The 25,089-nt window shown below is 42.7% G+C and overlaps 1 protein-coding gene and 1 pseudogene across 3 annotated transcripts in view; both read right to left on the minus strand.

The window, feature by feature from the left end:
• CFAP92 (cilia and flagella associated protein 92 (putative)) overlaps window positions 1–25,089 on the minus strand; it is a 110,593-nt gene that overhangs the window by 40,882 nt on the left and 44,622 nt on the right. For all 3 annotated transcript variants that reach the window (XM_083156434.1, XM_083156432.1, XM_083156433.1), the window contains exons 7-13: window positions 20,442–20,590; window positions 18,773–18,883; window positions 14,036–14,220; window positions 11,942–12,834; window positions 11,574–11,765; window positions 11,117–11,399; window positions 9,169–9,333 (exon numbers count right to left, since the gene is read on the minus strand). In XM_083156434.1, the coding sequence (XP_083012560.1) occupies window positions 9,169–9,333; window positions 11,117–11,399; window positions 11,574–11,765; window positions 11,942–12,834; window positions 14,036–14,220; window positions 18,773–18,883; window positions 20,442–20,590 (1,978 nt within the window). The remainder of the gene's footprint in view (window positions 1–9,168; window positions 9,334–11,116; window positions 11,400–11,573; window positions 11,766–11,941; window positions 12,835–14,035; window positions 14,221–18,772; window positions 18,884–20,441; window positions 20,591–25,089) is intronic.
• On the minus strand, window positions 22,156–22,273 carry LOC146029796 (5S ribosomal RNA; annotated as a pseudogene).

A 25,089-nucleotide genomic window follows, 5' to 3' on the forward strand; every position in this document is an offset into this window, starting at 1 on the left:
CTATGACCTCTTCTCCACCTACTTGAATGCCAGTATATTTTGCAGAAGCTCTAAAGGCTATGGCCAGAGGTTCCAAAGCACGGGTAAAAAGTAACTGAGACAGTGGGCAACCTGGTCTTGTCCCTCGTTGTGTATAAAATGATTGGGATAAATAACCATTATTATACCTGAGTAGCCGCATCTACATATAATGAACGTAAACAAATAACAAATTGAGTCGAAACACCAAATCTGAGTAATGATTCAAACAGATGGTCCTAAGTAATTAGATCAAAAGCTTTCTCTGCATCCAGGAGAGAATAATATTCTGCTCCCTGGAGGGATTGGCCTTGAGCCATTCCATAACTGCCAATACTTTAGAATGTTAACAACTGATTGGCGCCCCCATATAAAGCCAGATTGATCTGGGTGCACTATGGATGGAAGTATCAATTTTAATCTATCTAAAATAATTTTCGTAAAGATTTTATAATCTGTGTTTAATAGTGATATAGGTCTATATGAACCTGGATTTTCCAGGTCTCTCCTTGACTTCGGTAATATTCTTATAATTGCTGAGTTAAAATAATTAGGGGGAGCCCTTCCAGACATGATTGCATCAAACATTGCTAACAACGGAGGACCCAGCTTGGGAGCCAAGATTTTAATATATTCATTTGCAAACCCATCTGGGCCAGGAGTTTTTCCTGATTTTAATGCTGTAATAGTTCTCTGGATTTCCTCAAGAGATATGGGGGTTATCAGAGATTCTTTTTGTGCAACTGTAAGGCCTGGTATCTTAAGTTTAGCCCAAAATTTTTCCTTTTCTACTTTATCTATTAAAGATGATGAATAAGTGTGGAATAAAAATCGTAAAATACTTCAGAAATTCTGTATCCACATTCTTTTTCCTCAAAACCCCATCCAAGCCTCATATAGATTTTACAATAGCGGGGGGGGGGTGTCTTCCAGCTAGAAGATGAGATAGTAATCTTCCAGCTTTATTTCCAAAACGGTGGAATTTGCTGTTCCTCTGAAAGCCATATTTAGCTTCAATGCCAGATAAGATATTATCAAATATTGTTTTGCCTCTATAATATATTGCTTTTGTCTCTGCGGTTGCTTTATTTTAAAATTTTGAAAAGATTGGGTCAATTTAGTTTGTGCCTCTAAATAATGAATATCCAAATATTTTTTCTCTCTTTTTTTTTTTACAGTAGGACATTATAACACCCCGCATAACAGCTTTAGATGTCTGCCAAAATAGTAGTGGGTCCTCTATTTCAGTTTCTAAATTATTATTTTTATAGTTCATCCATGCCGCTTCCAGCATGGAAAGAAACTGGATGGAGTTAGGGAGGTAGGATGGAAAACACCACTGGCGAATTGGCCCTCTATTTACCTTAGCGCATGATCCGAAATACTAATTGTTTCAATTTTGGAATCAGCTATATTAGAAAATAGGTGTCGGGAAATTAAAATGTAATCAATCCTAGATAACGTACCATGGGCTGCTAAAAAGCATGTATAGTCCCCACCACTGGATAACACATCCTCCAAGAGTCCACCAGCTGGAACCTTTCACAGAGGAAAGGAATAATATTATCAGAGACACGATTTCATCTCATTGGAGGCGTGTCTCGGTCTAAAGTACTAGACGCCACCACATTAAAATCTCCGTCGACAATTAATACTTGATTCATAAAGGGTTTGACTTTACTAATCAGGGATGCATAGAAGTCCTGAGGGTTAGCATAAGGAGCATAAGATATTACACAAGACATATGATACACCATCCAGTTTTACACTTGCAATAACATATCTACCTTGTTCATCAGTATCTACTGATATCACTTTATGGTCAATAGCATTCCTTATAAGAATCACCACCCCCCTGATTTAGAATTGTATGAAGCTGAGGCCAATACCGACCACCGCAACTTATTCAGTTTTTAATACTTCTTGCAGGATTAGGTGGGACTCTTTAAGGAAGGCTATGTCCAAAGACATTTTATTTAGATATGTCAACATTTTCCTACAGATGGAGCTGGCTTAAATTTTGCAGGGGCTGGCAATACTTTCACCAGCCGCCGGCACCCAGCACAGGGGCGCGCACGCACAAAACGCTTGCACGCCCCATGGTAACCGAGCTTCCCCCGGGTCCCCTCACCCTGCCGCCGGTCCCCCTCGCCGCCCGATCCCCCATAACCCTGCCCGTCTCCCTGAAGCGGGCAGGGTTATGCCCCGCCAATGGAGGATTGGGATGCGCGTTCAGTGTAGCCGATGTCCACCGGCGCTCGCCAGAGGGGAGGCTCTGGCGAGCCCCGGCCAAAGATGACAGGGGCTACATCTGTACATTTCGCTGGGGTATTAATCCGGCCCACATTCAATGTACCAATCTTAAGACTCATCATATTTGAAGTTTATGGATTCAATCTTACAGGCAATGTGCACCCTGGGGATAATTGGGGAAAGCACAATAGGTAGAAAAAAGACATACCTGGGAAAACAACATAAAAACATATAAAACATAGACTTAACATACATGGCAGAGTGCTCCCCGGTGCGGATGTTCTTAATATCAAAATTTTTAACTTCCGGAAAAATAGAGAGAAAAAAAAAATAGGAACTACTATAGCCCTCAACAATCAAAGCCTATGGGCCTCCTAGCAATCCCCATCACCACCTCCCCCATCACTCCCCCCATCATATATCACAAAAATATAAAGATACCAATTTCTTAGCTAGTCGGAAAAAAAAAAAAACCCACAGCAGCCATATCTGGCTGAACTTATGTGATAAAGTCAGTCCGTCTGCCTAACCATCAGTGCATGTTCAGGGCTACCAAGGCTTCTTCCAACCCCTGGTTCCCTAAATAAAAAATAAACTGGGCCCCTGCTGGACCTTCGTTCTAGCAAACACATCAACTCTTCAAAGAAAACATGTTAAGATAGTTCAGTGTGTATAAACGAAGCTTTAAGCAAGTCTAAGTCTTTGCAATAAGTATGAATACACATAAGAATCACTGGTTAATTTCAGCGGGCATTAAATTGGCTATATTGACAGGATCAGGACCTGCAGCGCCGACTTGTTCTGTTACATATTTATCAGCATCCATAGAAGAAAGAAAAACTTTACTAGTGTCTCCTTCAAACACTCTCAATCGGGCAGGATACAGTAATGCAATTTAAAAAAAAAATTGAATAACTTCGTGCATACTGGACCAAACTCTTTACAGGCCCGTGTTACCTCCACTGAGTAGTCTTGGAAAATAAATATTTTTGCATTGTCCCACATGAGGTCACATTTTTTTCTAGATGCTGCCCATATGGCTTCCTTGTGCAAGAAGTTAAGGCATTTAAAGATAACTACTCTGTGCCTGCTCCCGCGTTCAGTACGTGATGGTCCTAAGAGATGGGCCCTTTCCATCACCATATATTGGCATTGGTCAGAAATCTTTAGTACAGTATTTCAGGCAGGGAACGCTGAAGAAATTTATATAGCTCCGGACCTTTAAGTGATTCATTTAGCCCCACAACGCTTAGGTTATTTCTTCTCTATCTGTTCTCTAGATTATCTATTTTATTCTGCAGCTCATCACATATGTTCTGAAGAGGAAGCTTTAAGTGTAGAAACATCCTGAAAAAGTTCCCCCACCCTGCACTCAGTATTGTGCTGTGACGTCCTTTATGGCCAAGTTAAATTTAGCTGCTTGTGCCTCCATCAATGGGGCCATAGTCTCTTGGATTGCCTTTATCACTTCAGCATAGGTAACAGGGGGGGATGCATCACTGCTTTCAGGGGAAGCAGGCAGAGAGCAGTACCTGAGTGCTGAGACGGGACGGCTTGTCCTGCTGTGTGCAGCGGCCATCTTTACTTTTGCTTGTGGCTTGGGAGCGCGGTTTCTATGTAACCCCCTCGGCATCTGCAGGGAGAGAAATTTTTCCATCCGCCACCAGAGATGTGATGAGGGGTCAGGGAGTCAGACGACTGGGTCCTGGAACCCGAAAGAAGCCAGTTGTGGAGAGCCGGAGACACAGCCTAAGCCGAAGCTGGAGCCTGAGCCGTGGCAGAGATCTTATGCCACCACGGCTACTCACATCAGCTGCTGCCGGAGTCCCGGTAAGATGTCATGGGACCGGAGCAGTGGATTCTGGAGCTGTCTGGGGGGCCCAGATGCTACAGAGGTCTCACATGCCGCAGCCGCTCACATCAGGGCTGGAACCGGAAGTCGGCCTCAGCATAATTTTTAATAGGCATTATGATGTTTGGCATAATACGTAGTGGACATTATGGTGTGTGACTTAACATGTAATGGGCATTATGGTGTAAATTTTTTATGCGCACAATGCCCGTTTATGAAGCATATTTTGAATTTTTGCTCAATAAGTTTGGTATAGTGTGTATTTTGGCACAATCCATGTGGAAAAATGTGAATTTTGCCTTAATCTGTGCGGCGTAACGTGAATTTTGACTCAATCTGTGTGCCATAGTGTGAATTGTGGCTCATTCCATATGGCATAATGTGTAAGAGGCAAGTACAGTATAAGGGGGTTACTATTGTGTTGCATGATTTGTATAAGGGGTATATGGTGTGGTAAACTTAGGTGACCACATAAAATGCACTGAAATGTTGTCTACCAAGTTTTGGCTTTCAGTATTTTTTTTATGACTAGAGTGCCTTTTTTATGACTAGAGTGCCGCCTCATGCAAGTATCTTAGGACATCGGCGTCCTGCGAGTGCACCTTTGGAGGGCATCCTGTGAGTGTCGGAATTTATAATATATTTGCATTAAACTGCACCACCACTTTTCTTAATAAATTTCGAACCTTATGTGTGCCGCCTACTTTCCTGCGACCGTATAGAATGGACTCACCCCTAAGGAGGTAACCCAGATTTGGGACACCGGAGTACCGGGGAAGATATTGTGTGTGCTTGTGTGTGGGTGCGTGTGTGTGTGTATGTATGTATGTATGTATGTATGTATGTGTATGTGTGTATATACAGTATATAAGTGACTTGAAAACAGATAATAAACTGAAACGTCATCAGATGGAGTAGTCATCTCCTTTATTCGACCTGTTTTGTTAGTCCGAGTGCCGCCCGCACCTCTACCTTGGATATATATATAATATTATATATATATAATAATATATATATATATGCCATTGCATATATAGCGTCCGATACTCTCAGTGCTCGCCATACATGGCCCAAAGTCTGCAGCCGCCGCTGGAAGGTAAGTATATCTGCAGCTTCTATTTTCCCTCTTTTCTGTGCCAGGCCCTTGCATATGCCAACCTTTTTGCCATTTTCCACCCTATACTAAACCCTTTGCATTTTTCCTATGCTAGACCCCTGCCTTTTCCAGCACACACATTGGTACTTGTGTATTATAGCGGCGCCCCCGATGTGCATCGCGCAAAGTTTTCATCGCATCGCATGGCATGCGATGCGATGCAATTTTTGCCCCCTATGCGATGAAATGTGAAATGCAAATGTGAAATGCACCCCCACGCCACCCCCCACTATAAACGTCAACCCGAAGCGTGGCGAGTGCAGCGAGCCCGCGAGGGGCGGCGTTACTTGTCCTCCGACCTTTTCATACCCCCACTATCCACGTCGTCGTGGAGCTAAGAATAGAAAGTGTGGCGAGCACAGCAAGCCACCGAGCCCGAAGCGTGGCGAGTGCAGCGAGCCCCGCGCGGGGACGCGGATACCTTCACAGGTATGGGAGTCCCCTCGCGGGCTTCACAGGTATCCGCTGCGCTCGCCACGCTTCGGGCTCGGTGGCTCGCTGCGCTCGCCACACTTTCCTTTTCTCAACTCCACGCCGACGTGGATAGTGGGGGTATGAAAAGGTCGGAGGACACATACCGCCGCCCCTCGCGGGCTCGCTGCGCTCGCCACGCTTCGGGTTCACTTTTATAGTGGGGGGGGGGGGGGTGGTGGCGTGGGGGTGCATTTCACATTGTAAGCACCCATTACGGTGCTTATACAATGTTTAATCGCATCGCATGGCATTGTATGCCATGTACAATGTCATACAATTTTAAAATTGTATGACATTGTACAGCATCGCATACCATCGTATGCCTTATGGTATGCGATGCGATGGGCGCCGCCAAAATACACAAGTACCCACACATTATATATATATATCTATATATATATATCTATATATATATATATATATATATATAGATATATATATAGATATATATATATATATATCTATATATATATATATATATATATATATATATATATATATATATATATATATATATATATATAGATATATCTATATATATCTATATATATATATATATATATATATATAGATATATAGATATATATATAGAAAGAGGGAAACCTGCACTCTCACCCAATCTTACAGCAATGGGGTGCTCATCTAGGATGCATGCAATGACATGCATTAATTGTAGTCCGGTAACCACACACCAGAAAGTGGGTGGTGATGGAGCCCTCTCCAGTTCCTTTAAATGGACATAAAGAGTTCATCGTAGTATTCCAACAATAAGTCATTTATTGGCAATGTAGTGTTAATCTCCATAAATGCTCCGACGTTTCGGTCCCAATAGAGGACCTTTATCAAGGAGCTTGGAGCAATGAAGTACACTCAGTCAGCGTAGTAGCCCTGCTTGGTGGTATGAACAGCAGCATCCATCACCACACCCACCTTCTGGTGTGTGGTTACTGGACTATATACATATATATATATATATATATATCGAAAGAATGAGCACTCAGGGACTGAAAATTGGCGTGAAAAAGTGGATCAAGTTTATTCCATATTGGTCCACTTTTTCACGGAAATTTACAGTCCCTGAGTGCCCGTTCTTTCGATTTCTATATTGATGGTTCTGTGTAACACAAGCTCCAGAGGTTGGCAGCGGGGCAGGATAAATACTTCAGCCCAAGTAAGTCCTGAGTGACTGTTCTGATTTATATATATATATATATATATATATATATATATATATATATATATATATATATATATATATATATATATATATATAATAGAAAGAACTCACAACAGCGGCACTCAGCAGGAACTTTTCAGCGTGTGTATTCAAAACCAAAAACCAACGTTTCGGGGCCCGTGGTGCCCCTTTGTCAAGGTGTGGGTCACCCACACCTTGACAACGGGGCACCACGGGCCCCGAAACGTTGGTTTTTGGTTTTGAATACACACGCTGAAAAGTTCCTGCTGAGTGCCGCTGTTGTGAGTTCTTTCTATTATTCACTGTACCCGGAAGGCACCCAGGCAGCTGTACCCCGTTGGGAGAGTGCAAGGCCGCCAAACCAGTTTATATATATATATATATATATATATATATATATATATATATATACATATACATAGGGCAGTATTCAATGAGGCTGATTCGCCATGTTTTATGGCGATTTTGTGCTATTTTCGTGCTGTAAGTCGATTTTTTTTTACTAAAACGGTGAATCGCCCTATTCAATGACCAGATGGCGAATACATTTCAAGGTTTTTATCGCCATGATTCACCGAGTAGCAATCGCTATCTTTTTATGGTGAAGTGGAATGTGAACTTTTAAAATAAAGTGTTTTGTTTTTTACATTTGGTGTAAAAAAATCAGGAATTTTATTCTGAGGAGGGGCATGCTATTTTTATTCATGTGCTGTAAGCACATGAATATATATTTAATTTAAAAAAAAATATATATATATTTTTACACAGAGCAGCCAGCAGGGGGCCGGGAGCCGAGTCGCTCATTAGATATTCATATATTCACTGCACCCGATCATTGCATATGCACGATCGGGTGTAGTGAATACCCGGTCCCCTGTTGGCTATCCCGGAGGGGGGGGGGGGAGCCTGTGCTGCCTGGCTCTCGGGGAGCCCACCTCCCCCCCACAAACGTTCTGGGGCAGGCAGGGTGACTTCCATCTCCCTGCCTGCCGCCGTCCTCAGGCTCCCTGCGGCATCGCCGCAGGAGTTAAAATTCGCCGGTCAGGGGCAGTGAGCCCCTGACTCGTTGAATACTGGAGCCGGCAAGGCTCCGGAACGCGGCGGGCAGTAGCGATTGTGCAGCGAATCCTAAACAGGATTCACTGCACATCGTCAAAATTCTCATTGAATACTGCCCATAGAATCCAGGCTGTCCGGCACGACCACTTTCCTACTTCCTTGGAAGCCTATGAGATTGTAAAGGAGTTTTTGAAACTGCCTTAATCCCATACAGGCTCCTTTCTTCAACACAGAAACTTAGCAAAACTCTTTTCTCTGCACATCACCCAGGAAGACTGTAGATCCCCAAAAGGGATCTACGGAGGTTAAAGGAACCCTAAAGGGTTACCTGAACCCCTGTCGGGGATCTTCTAAGGGTGACACGGCTTTGAAAAATTCCCACAGCAGGGGACCCCATTTAGGTGTATCAAAAACACCAAGTAAATTTATCACCCAAGCAAATTAACATTTTAACCTACACCATATTGTAAAATAGAATAAAATCATTTACATATACTCTATTTTTCCATCTCTTCATTTCTACCTATTTCTACATCAAAAATCAAGCACAGACCTCACAGGTAGTAATCCAGCCCACCCATTAAGGGATCACATTAGGTAGGCAGCGCCAAAGCCCAACCAAACAACCATTTAGACCTTAATCTGGCACTGCGGCCAGAGAAAAATGACGACGGAAGCAGGAACAGGGCAATAAATGAAATGTCTCCATACACTGCAAGAGCCAATCTACAGTAACAACATGGCATGACTGAACAATGATCAGGAGGATAGAAAAGGTTTGATAATCAGAATCAGCTTTATTGGCCAGGTATACTTGCGTATACGGGGAATTTATCCAGACAATCAATCATGGCCGCATTTCAGATGTTCTCAGGCTGTGATTATACATACTCTGTACAATGATCAGAACAGCAGTTTCACTGACTGACCTGAACAATTTTTGATCAGTGTATTGGGAGCTTAAGAAGACTTGTGGCGATATCGGAAATGAAGAACTGTAATTAGCTTTGAATGGGTTAGTTATTAGGGCGGTTATGGGAGGAGAGAAGGTAAGCAGCAATTGGACAGGTGGTTGTATCCAATACAAAAATCCACCATCTACAATACACTTAGACTTAATGAGACGTACTACTATAGAGAATGTGAGTGTTAAATTACCTCAGCCATTTTCTGTCGTAAAATCTTTTGTGCCAGTTCTGTGGAATTGAATGTCTGAGAACTGTAGTTGTGAATAGCGATCCCGTCCACAGGGCTAATCTCCACATATTCCACTGTGGGTTTTCTCACCTTTGTGCTCATTTGATGAACTTGCTCCATATTTTTCTGCAGGTAAAGATTAGAGTTATTTGAGCTTACTGGGCCTGCAACATGCAAAGATACAGTAGGTACCAGAAGCTTTTGGGATCATGCTAGATACACACAATGGGGGTTATTCAGACTCCATAGCTGTTGTACATGCTGCGCAAAGTACCAGTTAATGGTGCAGGACCCATTTTGCACATGAGGGAACAGTCCCTGGAACATAACAAGTAACCTGGCACAAGACTGTCAGTGACTGACATTCTCATGTCATTTCAGGGGCGGGATCGCTGCAGTTTAGGTGAAGGGGAGAGACCAGGGATCTCTATGGTATGCAGAGATTACCGGGCATCTGCAACAAGCGGCTTGCACTGCACCAAGGCTGCTGCAAGCCTTCCGATCATAAGTCAGTGATCTGATGCTGCATACTAGAATGCAGGTTGGACCTCTACAGCAGCAGGAGGCTCCTGCTTGTAATAGATGCCTAGTGTTAATTCTAGCACCCGCTATCTTTGAAAATCCATGCAGTTCCTCTTCCCTGCCTGGGGTGTCGCTGTCTGCTTTAGTGCTTCTAGCATAGTGGTCTGGATATCAACACTGATATGCAAACCAGACCTGTGCTAGAAACACCACAGCAGACAGCGACACCCCAGGCAGGAAAGAGGAACTGCATGGATTTTCAAAGATAGCGGGTGCTAGAATGAACACTAGATGCCTCCTGCTTCATTACCATAAAGGGCTATCTCTGCTGCTTCCAAGGAACTCTATCCATTGCTGAATTAGGCCCAACCCATTGTGATATTCAAAACAACAGCAGCGTGTGTGTGTTGCCTGAAAACAATTATAGTCGCCCTACAATAATTCAAAAACCAAATGGATCCAAATCCCAAATCATCACAGATCACACCCTTCCTATCAAATGTCTTGAACAAAACAACATTGAGCCCATTACGCGCCTGATTGAGGATCACTCGCTAAGCAGCATTGTTTCACTGCTTATCGAGCAGCTAAACGCTGCCCCGCCGAACACCCCCGCTGCCAGTGCCGCCCACATCCCCTTGGTAACATGCAAGGGGATGTGTCTCTGAGAACACAGCGTCTCGTATGTGGCTGAAGGGAAGATAAATCACTTGATGGTCACCAACCTTCGAATGGTTTCTCTCCCCTATGGAAAAAAAAGTCAGTGAAAACGGACTTTTATTTCCACCGCTATCTGCCGAAGACCGAGTGGGCGCAGACGTCATGTGACATCAGCCGCCCGCCCCGAGACGGAGAGTGCCCAGCGTATTTATGGGGATGCCCATAAAACACTGCCCATTCTGCTCCAGCTGCCCCTTGCCCACCCACTCCCTCCCTGACCTGTGCAAACGCCTTGGTGAGCATTAAACTCGCTGAAGGCATTCGCACATGGGGTTTTGGGGGGGGGGGCAATACGCGCACCATCGAGATGGGGCCACATTCGGCCACTTCTGAGACAAGCAGAATCACCCCCTAAATCCTGTGTAGTGCAGCTGTCCTTTAAGACAATATTCTGATGCTCTTGGCCAATTTAAGATCAACATTTCCAGACAGAACCAACAGACAGTTACAAGATTAATTCAAACGACTGTCAGCTCTGTCATTCACATTGTGATCTCTGTAACAATGGATCGTTCTCCTTTGAATTTTAAGTTCTGCTTAAATCTCCTGTGTCCAGAGCACTGACTGAACTGCTGCACATTCTAATGACATTACCATAGTAAAAGAATAAGACTATTACATATGTCAGTGAGCACCAAATTAGTACAGTGCCAGACATGAACTCTACCTGAATGTAGTTTTTGTCCTTGTGTCTCAGGCTCATCCAGTACTTCCACTCAGAGTATTGCCCATTGAAGTTGTCTAGCGGGCTGTGTAAGCGACATCTCTTCACTTCCTTTTCAGAAGTAACCCATTTTTTATTGAAGGAGCTTTCAGCGTCAGCTAACAAATCTCCGTGGTTAAATGGCTGTCCGAATTCACGGCTCAGAAGATGTATCATTTCTACTGAGGGAAGCAAGTCGCTATGGATGAGGTCACGTAATTTTGTGGCGCTGCAGATATAGTCTAACCTGAAAGAATATTGTAATAAATTATATATATATATATATATATATATATATATATATATATATATATATATATATATGCTGTATATATATATATTGTACAATTGAACGATCATTATAGATTTTTTCATTTAAAAATGCAACCATACTGTATAATATCAAAAGAGATTTATCTACCTGGATAATGCCTGAAAACACAGGAGTGGAACCATATCTCTGATGTAAAGAAGAGGCTGATTCAGAAAGGAGGACAGAGGCTTATGCAGATGGAGGTGGCACACCAATACTCCAAGGTCTTTGTATAAACGTTCATGAAAAGCCATTTCTGAGTTGTACAGAACCTCTAACTTTCCCTGGTCTCCGGATGGCCTGTAAAAGTGTAAAGAAATTAATTCAGCCCTCTAAATCTTTATATTTCTCTATGAAACTGTACAAAGTTAGCACCAATTGACAGGCACAACACAGAATTCACTCCACATCAGATGGCAGATACATGTAAGCCAATTAAACTAAAACTAATTACATTTAAATTATGTAAAGCTTACCTGATGGGTACAGTTTCCCATAGCTCCTTAATAGCTTCTTGCTTCAGTCCCTCTAAAATAAAGAGATGAATCGCTCCATCCATAATATGAATTCCAGTTATAATATTCAGAGATGTGTCATCTTTCTGATCATCTGATAAACCAACTTTGGAAAGAGCACTCAAAGCGATATTCACTGGGTTGGGATCCAGGCCGAGAGCTCTTGAGTTGATTTCTGTAATCTTCACAATAACATCATGAAATAATTGATTGTTCTTATAATCAAAGATGTAGACAATGCGCCCAAAGGGGCAATCGGGAGACTCTGCCTTTGAAGGAAGTGGCACTGCCAGGTCTACTCTTATTTTCAATTGTGATTGGGCATCCAGATAATGTCCAACTGGGAGCGGTGAATCCTGGGGGCCACCCACTGACCCCATAACTCCAACTATTTTGCCATTTTTGCTATCAGATTGGTAACCAGTAGGATCTGGTCTCTCACAACTGTGAACCGGAACACAAATATTTAAATACGTTGCACCATAGGCCAGTTCAGACAAGCTTATCTTTGCAATCCCATAAGGATCCCACAATCTGTCTCGTTCTGTGAAGGGATTGTGCACAGTACATTTAGAAGTCACAAGACCAACATTACTTAGTTTTTCATCTTCAGGCTGCATGCCAAAAAGTGATGGCTTACTGGCAACCTCTTCTATTTTGTGATCGCGATCATGTACCTCAATCTCTATGGGAGGGCCGAGAAGAAACTCCCGTAGCTCGCCGGGACGAACGGTTCCTGCAAAAACTACATTTACATCCCTAAAGAAAACATGAGTTCCATGTGTCTGTTCATGCGTCTGGTGAAAAGGCTGATCCTGGAATTTGTATCTGCAGTACACTGGAACACATTTCTCCTGGAAAATAAGGACATATTGCACATTTAGTAATGTTGTACTACATGTGATATGGCTCATTATAAAGTGTAAATGGAACAAATTGTGGAACCCTCATTTAGGTTCCATTCTTCTTTTGGATGCTGTGGTCCATTCCACTTTCCTCAGCTACTGACCAACATTTAGTACCATAGTCTCTGGAATTGTATGGTAATTAAGGAATTGTATAGTAATTAATATGTTCTAAGTGCAAAAATAAGTATAAAGTTCATAAAATATTTTATTGGATAAAGTCCCTTTTTCAAGGCTCATAGACAAAGGTTTGTATGCAGGGTGCAGAGTAAAAGTTCGACAAGTCAGCGCCAGATATCGACAGTGTCAAAAGGTCCAAAGCCAATTGTCAACATAGATTTAAGAAGACAGGGTCAAAAGGTGGACATGGTCAAAAAAGGTGGCACATTTTTTTTTTATTTTAACTCAAATCCTAGACATAGGTTTAGGCCTCCCCCTAGTGCCTAACCCTAATCCTATCCCTAAATGCTTAATTTTCACTCCGGTAGCCTAACCCACCACCAAGTACCTAACCCAGTGTTCCTCAAACACATTTTTGTGTCAACCATTTCATGTCAACCATTTGTCCCTGTTGACTTGTTGACATGCCTACCTACTGTAAGTCCATGTCAACTATTTAACTGTCATCCTTTTGACAAAGTCAACCTATTGACTTTAGACCATCTGGTGTTGACCTATGGACTAGCTATCTTTTTACTGTCTATCTGCCACCTGGATACTATGTATGGATTATACTGTACAGCTAATGTGGACTACACTTTACCTTCTTTCATTCTTGTATAGACGACTGGTCTATACCTGGCCAAGGCCATACATAGTCCAAAAAGCCTTGTGATCTGCCCAAACTTTTTTCAATGATGCCTTGACTTTTGAAGGTCCATTCTACAGTATATCAAGAACTCCAATGGGATGTCCCCAAGGGGTATAAACCTTGACTGTGACTTAATGAGAGAAAGGGTCTCCCAAAAAAAGGGTAAATTGCTAAAAATATTTTTTAAATAATATAATAGAAGAGTACAAATAAAAACTAACAAACTTCACAGTATCACATGATAAAAAGTCAATATGGCAAAACTAAAAATAAAGCAACACTTAAAGTTTGAAAAAAAAAATCTTGACATTAAATTGTTGTATATCTGACATATGTTACCTGTAAAACACTGATTGGAGTGGGTGCTGTGGGGAGCGATGTAGCGGACAGAATGCGAATAACCATTGGATTGAGATCCTGCCTCTGTTGCTCTGATAATAGAGGGGAGTTTATGGCCAGAGTCATATAACCGTCCAATATTTTATCGGAGCACTTCTGTAGACGACCCGTTACTGATAAATCTCCTAAAACAACAAAAACAAAACAGAGAACAACTTTTAAAGTTTTAATGATATAAAAAGGTCAGCTAACCCAATATTCCTATAGGCACCTATAATGTTGTATACACACAAAACGGTATGGCCATACTAGAAAAGCTTGGATCAGGGTATTGTTGTAACCAGATGGTATTTTGACACCTGAAATGGTGAAATGTTGGATTTTGCTATTCAGTTACTTAACTGTTTGAATGCCAACACCTCTGTGACCAATGATCAAAATATCCACTAAAAATGCCAGCGTCGCTCACATTTGTTATATAAATTCAAATATATATATATAAGATATTTCCTATATAAGGTAAACATTACAGGTCATTATGGTGAATATAAATGTTTGCTTGGCAATTTTCATACCTATTTTGACAAATTCACTTGGCACTCAAAGATTTAAGACTCAAAGCTTCTTCTTATAAACACACGCCATGACTATAACAAACTTCCAATAGCAAACAGTGTTTGGGAACCACCTGTTTAGGATAATATTTGGCAGCTTGTGGGCAGATTGCATCATCACTAAAATATAATCCTACTACAGCATTAGTTGATGTCTTTGCCAGGGCCGTAACTAGGGGGGGTGCTGTGGGTCATGCGTTCCGGGCACTGCATGGGGGAAGGGGGGCGCTGTCGGGTCCAGGCAGCAAGGGTACGGAGACGGGCATAGCAGCAGCTGGAAGCAAGCTACGCTATTTGCCGGGCGCAAAGCAGATTTTGAAAAGACTTGCCGGACGCTGATTGGTTGAATTCTCTCAGCCAATCAGCATCCGGCAAGTCTTTACAAAATCAGCAGCGCTTCCCGTCGCCAGGGCAAATAGTGTAGCTTACTGCAAGTGTAAACTGGCGCGGCGCTGACCGTCCACAGACCCCGCTGCCCATCCCCGGACCCCACTGCACAACATAGGTATGTGGGCGCAGGGTTCGCTCAGCCTCCGGTGCCAGGGGCAAGGCAGTCATTTGGTGTCCCCCCACACCCAGTCAGGGGCGGGGACGATCAAATGACTGCCTTGCCTCGGGCGCCGGAAACCCAAGTTTCGGCCCTGTCTTTGCATCATGGGTCTGTGTTTTTTTTTTTTTGGTACAGTAATCAGAATATCTGGATGCAATCTACTAGTGTAAAAAGAAATAACACCTCTTTCTCACCACACAAATAACCAGGGTACGATGCGGGTTGTTGTCGGGTCAACCCGGGTCACCCCGGGTCACTGTGCGGTGTGAAAGGTCCTTTTAAAAATTACCGGGTCCAGCAACCCAGCAATCTGACCTGGGTAAAAAGAAGTGTTTTACCCGGGTCAGACCTTGGTTGCTGGGCAGTGTGAATGCGTAACCTGGGTTGAGTGACCTAGGTCCTGTTTAATACTATGGAGGAGGCAGCAGTGTTATCTTAGTGCTGCCTTCCGCCCTTCTAAGCACCTGCCTGAAACGCTGCTGCTCCACCCCGCCCCCGGATAATATCAGTGACTCGGCAATAAGCCACAAATGCAAGGTCACTCCCGGGAGGGACCCGTGTCTAAATCCCAGGTACGATGTGGCATTCGAGATGTGAAACGGTTTAAGTTGATTTAAAATCTAAGCATTACAAAAATTAGAATTGAATAATGCTAGAATAAAAAGGGGAATAGGCATAACTGTATCACCTGGCAGGCCAATAATAACTCTTACACAATATTCTACAATTCTGAACTTTAAACGGATTAAATTCTCCAAAACTGACAGATTGTGACACTTTTCTGACTTCATTATTACCGGTAGCCCAAGGAAACACAGTACGGAGTTTTCCATTGATGTTCAAGTTGATTAGCTAATTTTCAATGAATAATGTACGTTTTCTAAGAGATCTGAGCTTGGCATAAAGGTGAGAGATAATAATGTGCCAGGTTCAATTCTTATGTTAATAAACTGTCTGATAGCAGAAACTTGGCTGATACAGTCAGTGATGCAACTAATTCTATCAGTTATCATTGCTTCTAATTGCAAGCTCACACAGCACAAGCATGAGTGTGCCTATAACAAGGTAATGGTCAGAGGTGGCAGCTCTTCTGGAAGATAGGTGAGCATTATGTGCGTAAGCGGCACTACTACTGTAGGCATTATGTGCGTAAGCGGCACTACTACTGTAGGCATTATGTGCGTAAGCAGCACTACTACTGTAGGCATTATGTGTGTAAGCGGCGCTACTACTGTAGGCATTATGTGCATAAGAAGTGCTACTCCTGTGGGTATTATAGGGGTGATTCACGCTCATTTGCATTTAACCGAATTCATCCCCGCTCCGATAGTTTGGTGACTTTGCATGCGCATGCTTGATTTTGCGCATGTGCAGCCCCTCATGTGCAAATGCCTTCGGCGACTATCACAGACGCTGAGGCATTCGCGCACATTTTGGCAGGCAGGGGGCTGGCACAGTGTTTCCTGGGAGTGCCCACACAAATGATGTGAATGCAGGTGTGGCAAAGCCTGCACGGGGCCAGCGTCTACCCCGTTCTCTGACATTTCTAAGCCAAATAGGTTCTATTTGCGAACCGTGGAAAAATTATTTGATGGCGGCGACCAACGAATGATTTTTTTCCCCCATGCACTCGCATGCGAATGGATGTATAAGCATTATTATTATTATCGTTGATTTATATGGTGCTACAAGGTTTCCACAGCGCCTAACAATACATAAATGAGCAAAAAAAACAAATAACGAATGACAGTACAAGACAGTTTAGGACAAGTACATGGTAAATAAGGATAGTTACATCAGGGGACAGGACACTGAAGCAATTATCAGGGTGGCAGAGGGTTATATATTCTAAGAAAAGTTCATGAGGAGAGAGGGCCCTGCTCGTGAGAGCTTATATTCTAAAGGGAAGGGTAAGACAGACAGAAGTGACACGGAAGGGGTAGCAGTGAGCATAAATAGACAGTTAGGATGGAAGCTGGTTGGATTTTATGCGGGAGGGTGGGGAGATGATCGGTTCAGTCCTAGACCTTTTAATTCTATGAAAGCACTGGACCATCCAAGAATAGATAGCAGAGAAACAGTTGGAAATGAGTGAGGATAGAGAGAGAGAGAGAGAGGGATCAGGAAAGGAGAGGTAGAGTGGAGAATTATCAGCATAAAAGTGAACTCACCCAGAGAGGGCGTATAGAGAGAGAGAGAGAGAAGAAGAGGACCAAGAACAGAACCTTGGGAGACACCTAATGACAGTGGAAGTGTAGGACAGGTGGAGGCATTTTAAAGACTGACAGTGCAAATAAAAGCATTAACAGTTACAGTGATTGTTCTTGCTGATGTCAAAAAGGTGATGTTATTAAGGAAGAATATCCAGATTAAGCAGGCAGGAGTTGTATGGTGTGAGGATAAAGTGAACTCACTCAAAGTAGTCCTTTGGTTTTCAGAGTTGTAGTGGTTATTTCTCCTTTAGTTTCACTTTGGTAGAACGCCGGTATAATGCTGCAGTTATTTTATTTTTATTTTTTTAAATCAAATGTTTTATTGAAACATCAGTGTATGCACAGAATAGACAATGATATGTTGATGTATATGCAGTAGGTTTAAATTAAGCCACCCTTTAAAATTAAAACGCACCTTTATTATCTGCAGTTAAAAATATGTTACTTGAGATCTTGTATTTTGAACAAAGAGCAACGCTCCCTGATGTGGAGCAGGGGCTACAGAAATTTGCTAAGAAGTGGGAGAGATTCATTGATAGTTTGGATGGAGATACACAAACATTAATTTACAAACTTTTTGAATCGACTGCATGGTTTTCGTGTAGACAATTATCAAGAACCCCCTAGGGAGATTATTTTCCTTTTTATTACAATTGCTATAAATATTTATATATATTATAAGTTCAGACCCTAAACACCTATATTTTGTCTTATAATCATACTTGCTTCCCCCTTTTTCCTTTATGTGTTTGTTGTTATTTAGGAATGATACTTAAATATTTTGCCCTAACTAGAAACATTAAGTTATTCTGGATTGTCTCTCAATGAAATTTGCTTTAATAATTTGCTTTAAAGATACATTTTTTGTTATATCAATGTCAACTTTTAATGTACTTCCTATTTGTATAATTTATGAAAAACAAAAAATATATTTCTAAAAAAAAAAAACAATACATAAATGACCAAAAGAAAAAAAAATTGGCACACCCATGGAAAATGGCATAACCTCAGAAGAAGTCATTTATAATGATAAATCATGGGCAAATATTTACAGTAATAGATTAAAGCCTTTTCACCAATTCTGCTTAAATCTATCTCTATAAAAATATTCCTATGTTACAAAGAGACTCCACCCCCTTTTAACCTAAGTACACTTTCCCCATCCAACATCTCCTCTTTTTACTGCTATCACCCTCCCTGTACTTTCTGCTTATCTGTATTATTATGTTAAATATTACATGTTAATTTCAAACAAAGATTATATATAAAAATACAGCGTGATAACGATCATTCAGTAAGTGTATAAAGTAGTAGCTTATAAGCACCTCATATTATATATAACACAGATACATTTTTTTACCTGCAATGAGCGGCATGAAACGAACATCCAAAGTCAAACACTTTCTTTCTCTTTGCAGTAATTGAGCACTTGCATCTTTTTCATGCTTCTCTGTTTCTGAAGATTTCCTGACTAGATAAAAAAAAGAATAAATAATATCAAAACTGTTTTGCCCCAACTAGTTTAGTTGTCTGCAAAGAAAATGAAGAAGAGCGCAACCTTGTTCAATTATGCTGATACAATTGCACACACTATTCAATGGCTCGGGAATTGTGTATGGATTTGTGATTGGATAGTTATTTATTTCTTAACAGTTTCTTATATAGCGCACACAGATTCCGCAGCGCTTTACAGAGAATATTTGAACATTCACATCGGTCCCTGCCCCAGTGGAGCTTACAATCTATATTCCCTACCACATGTATAAGCACACACAGACATTCTAGGGTTAATTTTGTTAGGCGCTAAATAACATACCAGTTTATTTTTGGATTGTGGGAGGAAACCGGAGTACCCGGAGGAAACCCACGCAAGTACGGGGAGAATATACAAACTCTGCACAGTTAGGGCCATGGTGGGAATCAAACCCACGACCTCAGTGCTGTGAGGCAGTAATGCTAACCATTACACCATCCGTGCTGCCCCGGTGAACCATTCACAATTCTTCGCAATTTAGCTCTTTCTGGCTGTGCGGCAGTTTCTCCTCGCAGTCCACCGAAAATTGTTCATTAACGCTCCATGGCATACTTCAGCTCAAAATCACCTAATGTGTACGAGCCTTTAGTAAAACATTATTCAAACTATGGCCCTTATTCTGGTTGACTCACAAGGCTGCAAAATTTGCAGCCTCGCAAGTCCCCTAGACTCTGCCCGCATGGCCGCCTGCCCCCCCTTGCTCGTCGTGACCCCATGCAGAGTTGCAAATGGATGATTTGTATAATCATCCATTCGCAGCCTTGGGTGTGCGGGAGAAATCATTCGATGGTCGGTGACCATCGAATGATTTCTCCAGCGCTCGCAGATCTGAGACATCTCTGTGATGTCTCAGATCTCTGAGCGTCCTGTGCGGAAAACGGGCGGGCAGTTGACATCCGCTGAGGTCAGCTGCCCACCCCCCGCGAACGGGCTGGGGATCAATTAAATCAGAATAACCCCCTAGGCTACAAAGGGCTCTTGGCAGAGTCAAAACATGTATCCTGCTGTGCAGTTATTCAGCAGTTTCCAGCCTACTGCTAAATTAGGCAATCCACTTGCCACCAGGCACCGAAGCAGGAATACCCTTATGACCATGGCTTCTGAGAATTGCTGTCATTTTTTTATTTTCTAGTTTTAATAAAGCATCACATCACAAGACATATATCATTTCATATTTGAACAATAAGAATAGAAAAACAAAACCATTTCCACAATTGTTCGTATTTGCATAAATAATCTATAACAGAAGTATTGCCTGTTTACATGTCACAAACACACACTGGATAATCAGTCGATGTTGGCAAATGTTTTAAACTGTATTCAGCAGATTCTTTCTACCAGGGACAGGAGCCCAAAGTCAAAAGGAGCCGCCATATCAGATAAAGCGGTTATCTGCTGTACCGAATTATATGCACTAGTACCTTTGTGTGTACAGTGTTGGAGGGTGTGAAATGTTACAGAACATGCTGTGCTGGCAACCTATCTACGTACTGACCTTTTGAAGATTGTGCGTTCAATTGATGTTTCTGTAAATAAGCTTTTCCATCTTTCTGGCTCCTTGATGATCTTTGCCTCTCCTTCTGTCCTGCTGGCAGGTTTCCTTTCCGATCCACAGAAGATGAGTCAGTATCCAGTATTTCTGACCTGTTACAAAGAGAAAATGGAAAAACACTCTGTAAAAAAAAGAAACTTTTTAAAACGCAACCTGTTCATTGTACCTACCTGTCATTGTGGCCACAAAATAACGCTCACTAATTGTCATATAATTGCACGTCTCTATTTTGAACATCTTTATCCTACTGTATGTTCTGATCTCAAGTTAGCCTAAAACTAAGACTACTTACTGTATAAGTCATGTGTACAATTATCAGAGCCGGCCCTAGCCAATATGGTACCCTAGGCAAGGTTTGGGCTGGTGCCCCCTTGCAGACAGACAGTCTCACCACCAAGCTTAGGTGCAATCCTGAATCAGGACCATTGTTCTTTGCATCAGGTAAAAAAAAATTAAACAGATCTAAATAAAAAAAACTCATTGGATTCACAAAAAAACACACACACACACACACACACACACAATTTGGCCCTCCACAGGGACGACAAAAAACACCAGAATATATTGTTTCTTGCAGAAATAAAATAAAACACATTGTCCCCCCATTTCCACCCCCCCCCCCCCCCCCAAAAAAAAAAACCAAACACAATTTTCTTCCCACTGGAAATAAATAAAAACCCTAGCCCCGCAGAAAATACTTACTTACCTGAGCTGCAACTCTGTGGGGTGGCATCCTAATTCTGCTGTTCTGTTGGAATCTCCCTGGAGCCAGTCCTGAGTATATAGCAGAGGACAGGCTGCGACACGTTGTGACAGGTAGGGAGGGATCAGAGGGGAGAATGTGATAGGTAGGAAGGGTCAGAGGGCAGGCTGCGATAGATGGAGTGAGTTCAGAGGGCAGGCTGCAACAGGTAGGGAGGGGTCAGAGGGCAGACTAATAGGTAGCAAGAGTCAGAGGGCAGGATGTGATAGGTAAGAAGGGTCAGACGGCAGGCTGCCACAGGTAGGAAGGGTTTCGAAGAGTTGGGGTGGATCGTCACAAGCAAGCAATAACAATAAAGTATCAGTCGTGAAAAATTTATTGAACAATCGATATGAATACCAACATATGACCAGTGTGACAACAACTGTCAGTGGTACTCGGTTGGTGGTGCTCCCAAGAGTTCAGCAGTAAAGCTGATTGGAAGTGGGGTGTCCAGAGGAGGACAAAGGAAGAACAAAACTAGGTTTTTGGGGCACTCTTTTTAGAATCATAAGGTGTAAGGTAGTAAGATGGTTGAAATTAATACATAACTTTTATTAAAGTTCACTTAAGATAAATTGGCGTCAATAATAAATAAATACAATATATCAAGTAAATACAGTTTACAAATGGTGCATCACATTATAAGTATATAATAACAATTGAAAGTCACATGGACTAGGCGAAAATGTTTTACACCGAGGGGACCACCCCCTGTTGAGTCGAAGGGATATTCGACCCGTGGAAATATCCCTAATAGGAAAGTTGACGGGGAGATTCACAATACTAACAGTTATATACTGCTCAGTGGGCTGCGTTATGAGAGATTAGGTACAGAAAAAATGATAAGATTAGGAATAAGAACAAGAAAAATTGGTCATTGGTGTCGTGCCTGATATTCGAGGTGTCCCGCTGTTCATACGACACCAGATCTTCCCTATCAGTCGCCCGATTAAGTACTGATCTGGCCAGACACTGTTTAGCTGCTGAGATCAGACGAGATCAGGCGGCCCAGTGGTGTATGGTCGTATACTTAGTATATTGGTGTAACGACACAGGACTGACAAAGAGGACCATAGGTTGCTTCTGCTTTCCAGAGACACACCGGGTGACCAAGGCCTGATACGTGAGGTATTGCAGGACGGGTCAGATATGCCTGGGGATGAGAGAGCAACGATATAAGAGAGTACAGGACACTGAATTTATTGCAGTGACCAGACCCTTCTACTACCCTCCATCATATGAATTGAATTGGATGGAGGTTGAGAGTAATAGTCTGGTTGTGCTCAATTCAATAAAAAGAGGGATAGAGAAAAAGAAATTGAAGGTTGATATGTACCCCCTATCCAATTAGTCTTACTGGTGAAAATGATAGATTGGCACTTAACACCAGATGCGATCCGGGGGTTGTGTGGTACAGTTCTGTGGAGTATGTGTCACAGAGGGAAAAATTATGGTTTTTTGATCCCAAGGTGATCACATGAGCTGGTGAGATAAGTACACAACAGCCAATGGAGGTTATAAAGAAACCAAATAGACTTATTAGTCAATATTACACAGTATATAAAAACGTGGTTATACGGATCTGATAAACCTGGTAATCAATCTCAGGGTTGAGGGAACATGTGCACACCGTAACATTCAATCAGAGTACAAATAATGCGCATAAATCATGGATAATAAGCACTTGATGTAATAGCCTGCGATTTGCACCGTACAGTCAGAGTGACAGGCACAGACAGATTGCCACTTCACATTAGAGACAGTATAGACTCCCAATGATTTGGAGTGTTTGAAACAATAATCTGGTCACAATGACAAGTGCACACGGTGGCACCCCAGAAATAAATTTACACAGTGCCAGTTGGGTATACAGGGATAAATATTAATGCTAATGTATTCGGAGAACAACCCTAGAATGAAAAGTATGCTCAGTAACAAATGGTACAGATTGATTTCACAATATGTCTGATAATTGAGGGCAATCAGTGCCCAGATGACAACAAGGTTGTGGGTGCAGTAATGGTTGTTCGTTGACACAACAGCAGATAAAGTGTGCGCTACTATTGCACTGGGTGACCCTCTATGGTGCCCAGCTGGTAAGGAGATAGCCTGGCTCACAGAGAGGGGAGATATATCTGGTAATTTAAGGCAATCAGTGCAAAGAGAGCGACAAGGTTGTGAGTGCACTGGTAGAAGTACGTTGCTCGGCGGCAGATTTAAGTATGCGCTAATATGTAGAGTGTGACACTCCCTTGTACCCAGCTATTTAGGGTAGGAAGGGGTCAGAGGGCAGGCTATAGTAGGTAGAAAGGGGTCAGAGGACAGGCTATGATAGGTAGGGAGGGGTCAAAGGGCAGGCTGTGACAGGTAGGGAGAGGTCAGAGGGCAGGCTGTGACAGGAAGGGAGGAGTCAGAGGGCAGGCTATAGTAGGTAGGGAGGGGTCAGGGGACAGGCTTTGACAGGTAGGGAGAGGTCATAGGGCAGGCTATAGTAGGTAGGGAGGGGCCAGAGGGCAGGCTGTGACAGGTAGGGAGGGATCAGAGGGCAGGCTATAGTAGGTAGGGAGGGGTCAGAGGGCAGGCTGTGACAGGTAGGGAGGGTCAGAGGGCAGGTTATAGTAGGTAGGGAGGTGTCTTCAATGGAGGTAAACATTTTGGTTCTAAGGCCAGGGTGGGAAAAAAACAAGGACACTGCTAAGTCTAAAGGCCCCCATACACTAGGCGATTCACATTCAATTTGGGCTCTTTTTATGCCATTGCGGCGATCAATCGCATGAAAAGCTTCCAAATTGCATGTGGATGACAACAAGTCTGATGTGATGCATGGTCCAGTGTGCATCGCATCTGTTGGATTGCTTCCAAACCGGGCAGGCTTGGCTGGGATTGAGGGTCCTGGACGGCATAAACTGATCGCGGATGACTTCTCCAAGGGGAAGTATGCTCAGCTTAAAGCTGGATACACACAATATGATTATCTGACCAATCTTTCTAGCTGGTACAAAAATCTTGTAATGTACAGTATGGGAACAAATGACTGTCATTCAATGCTTCCACAATCTGGAACACAGACAAAAATGGAAGTTCAGGCAAATTAAATTCTATTTAACCAATTTATCTGAATGACCATTTTATGCTAATTGTCTTGCTTTTAGGAGCAAATGTTTGATTGTCATTTGCTCCCATACATTAGAAGATTTTTACTCCAACCATATATATTGCACAGATAATCTGAGTGTGTATCCAGCATAAGGCCCTTCAGTGGCAAACACAGGATTTTTAGTGGGGGATTCCAAAGGTAAACCAAAATCTTCCACTCTGCAGCGCAATGGAGCCCCTCTCATGCTGGCCTGGCCTAGCGCTGGCTGAGCGGGACTCCATCAGACTGGGACACGCATGTGTCTCACATGCACGCGCGTTTTAGTATCCCGTTGGCTGGGTGGCATGACCTTGCCCGTCTTTTCATCAGGGAGAGGGGGGATTCGGGGCGGTGGTGGGGACTGGCGATGGCAACAGGGGAGGTGGTGGACGGCGGCAGGGAGCTCCGTCGGAACGGGGCGCGAGAGCCTCTTGTGTGTGCGTGCCCCCTTCTTACGGCTGGCGGCTGACGGATCGACAGCCCCTGCAAAGAAGAAGCTGGCTCCATCTGTAAGTATGTGAGTCGGGGGGGGGGGGGGGGGGGGGAGGTAACAGCCTTGAAAATTGGTCTTTTTTTGACACTGGATTTATATTTAACAGTACAGATGGTCTATAGTATAGGCCGTTTCATATGATGAGTGGTCAGGAAAAATGTTAACATATCATAATAAATAAATACACAAACATAATGGAACCAATACTGCACTTTCC

The sequence above is a fragment of the Crinia signifera genome, chromosome 8 (assembly GCF_055691185.1).
Source record: "Crinia signifera chromosome 8, ASM5569118v1, whole genome shotgun sequence".
Classification (NCBI taxonomy): Eukaryota; Metazoa; Chordata; class Amphibia; order Anura; family Myobatrachidae; genus Crinia; species Crinia signifera.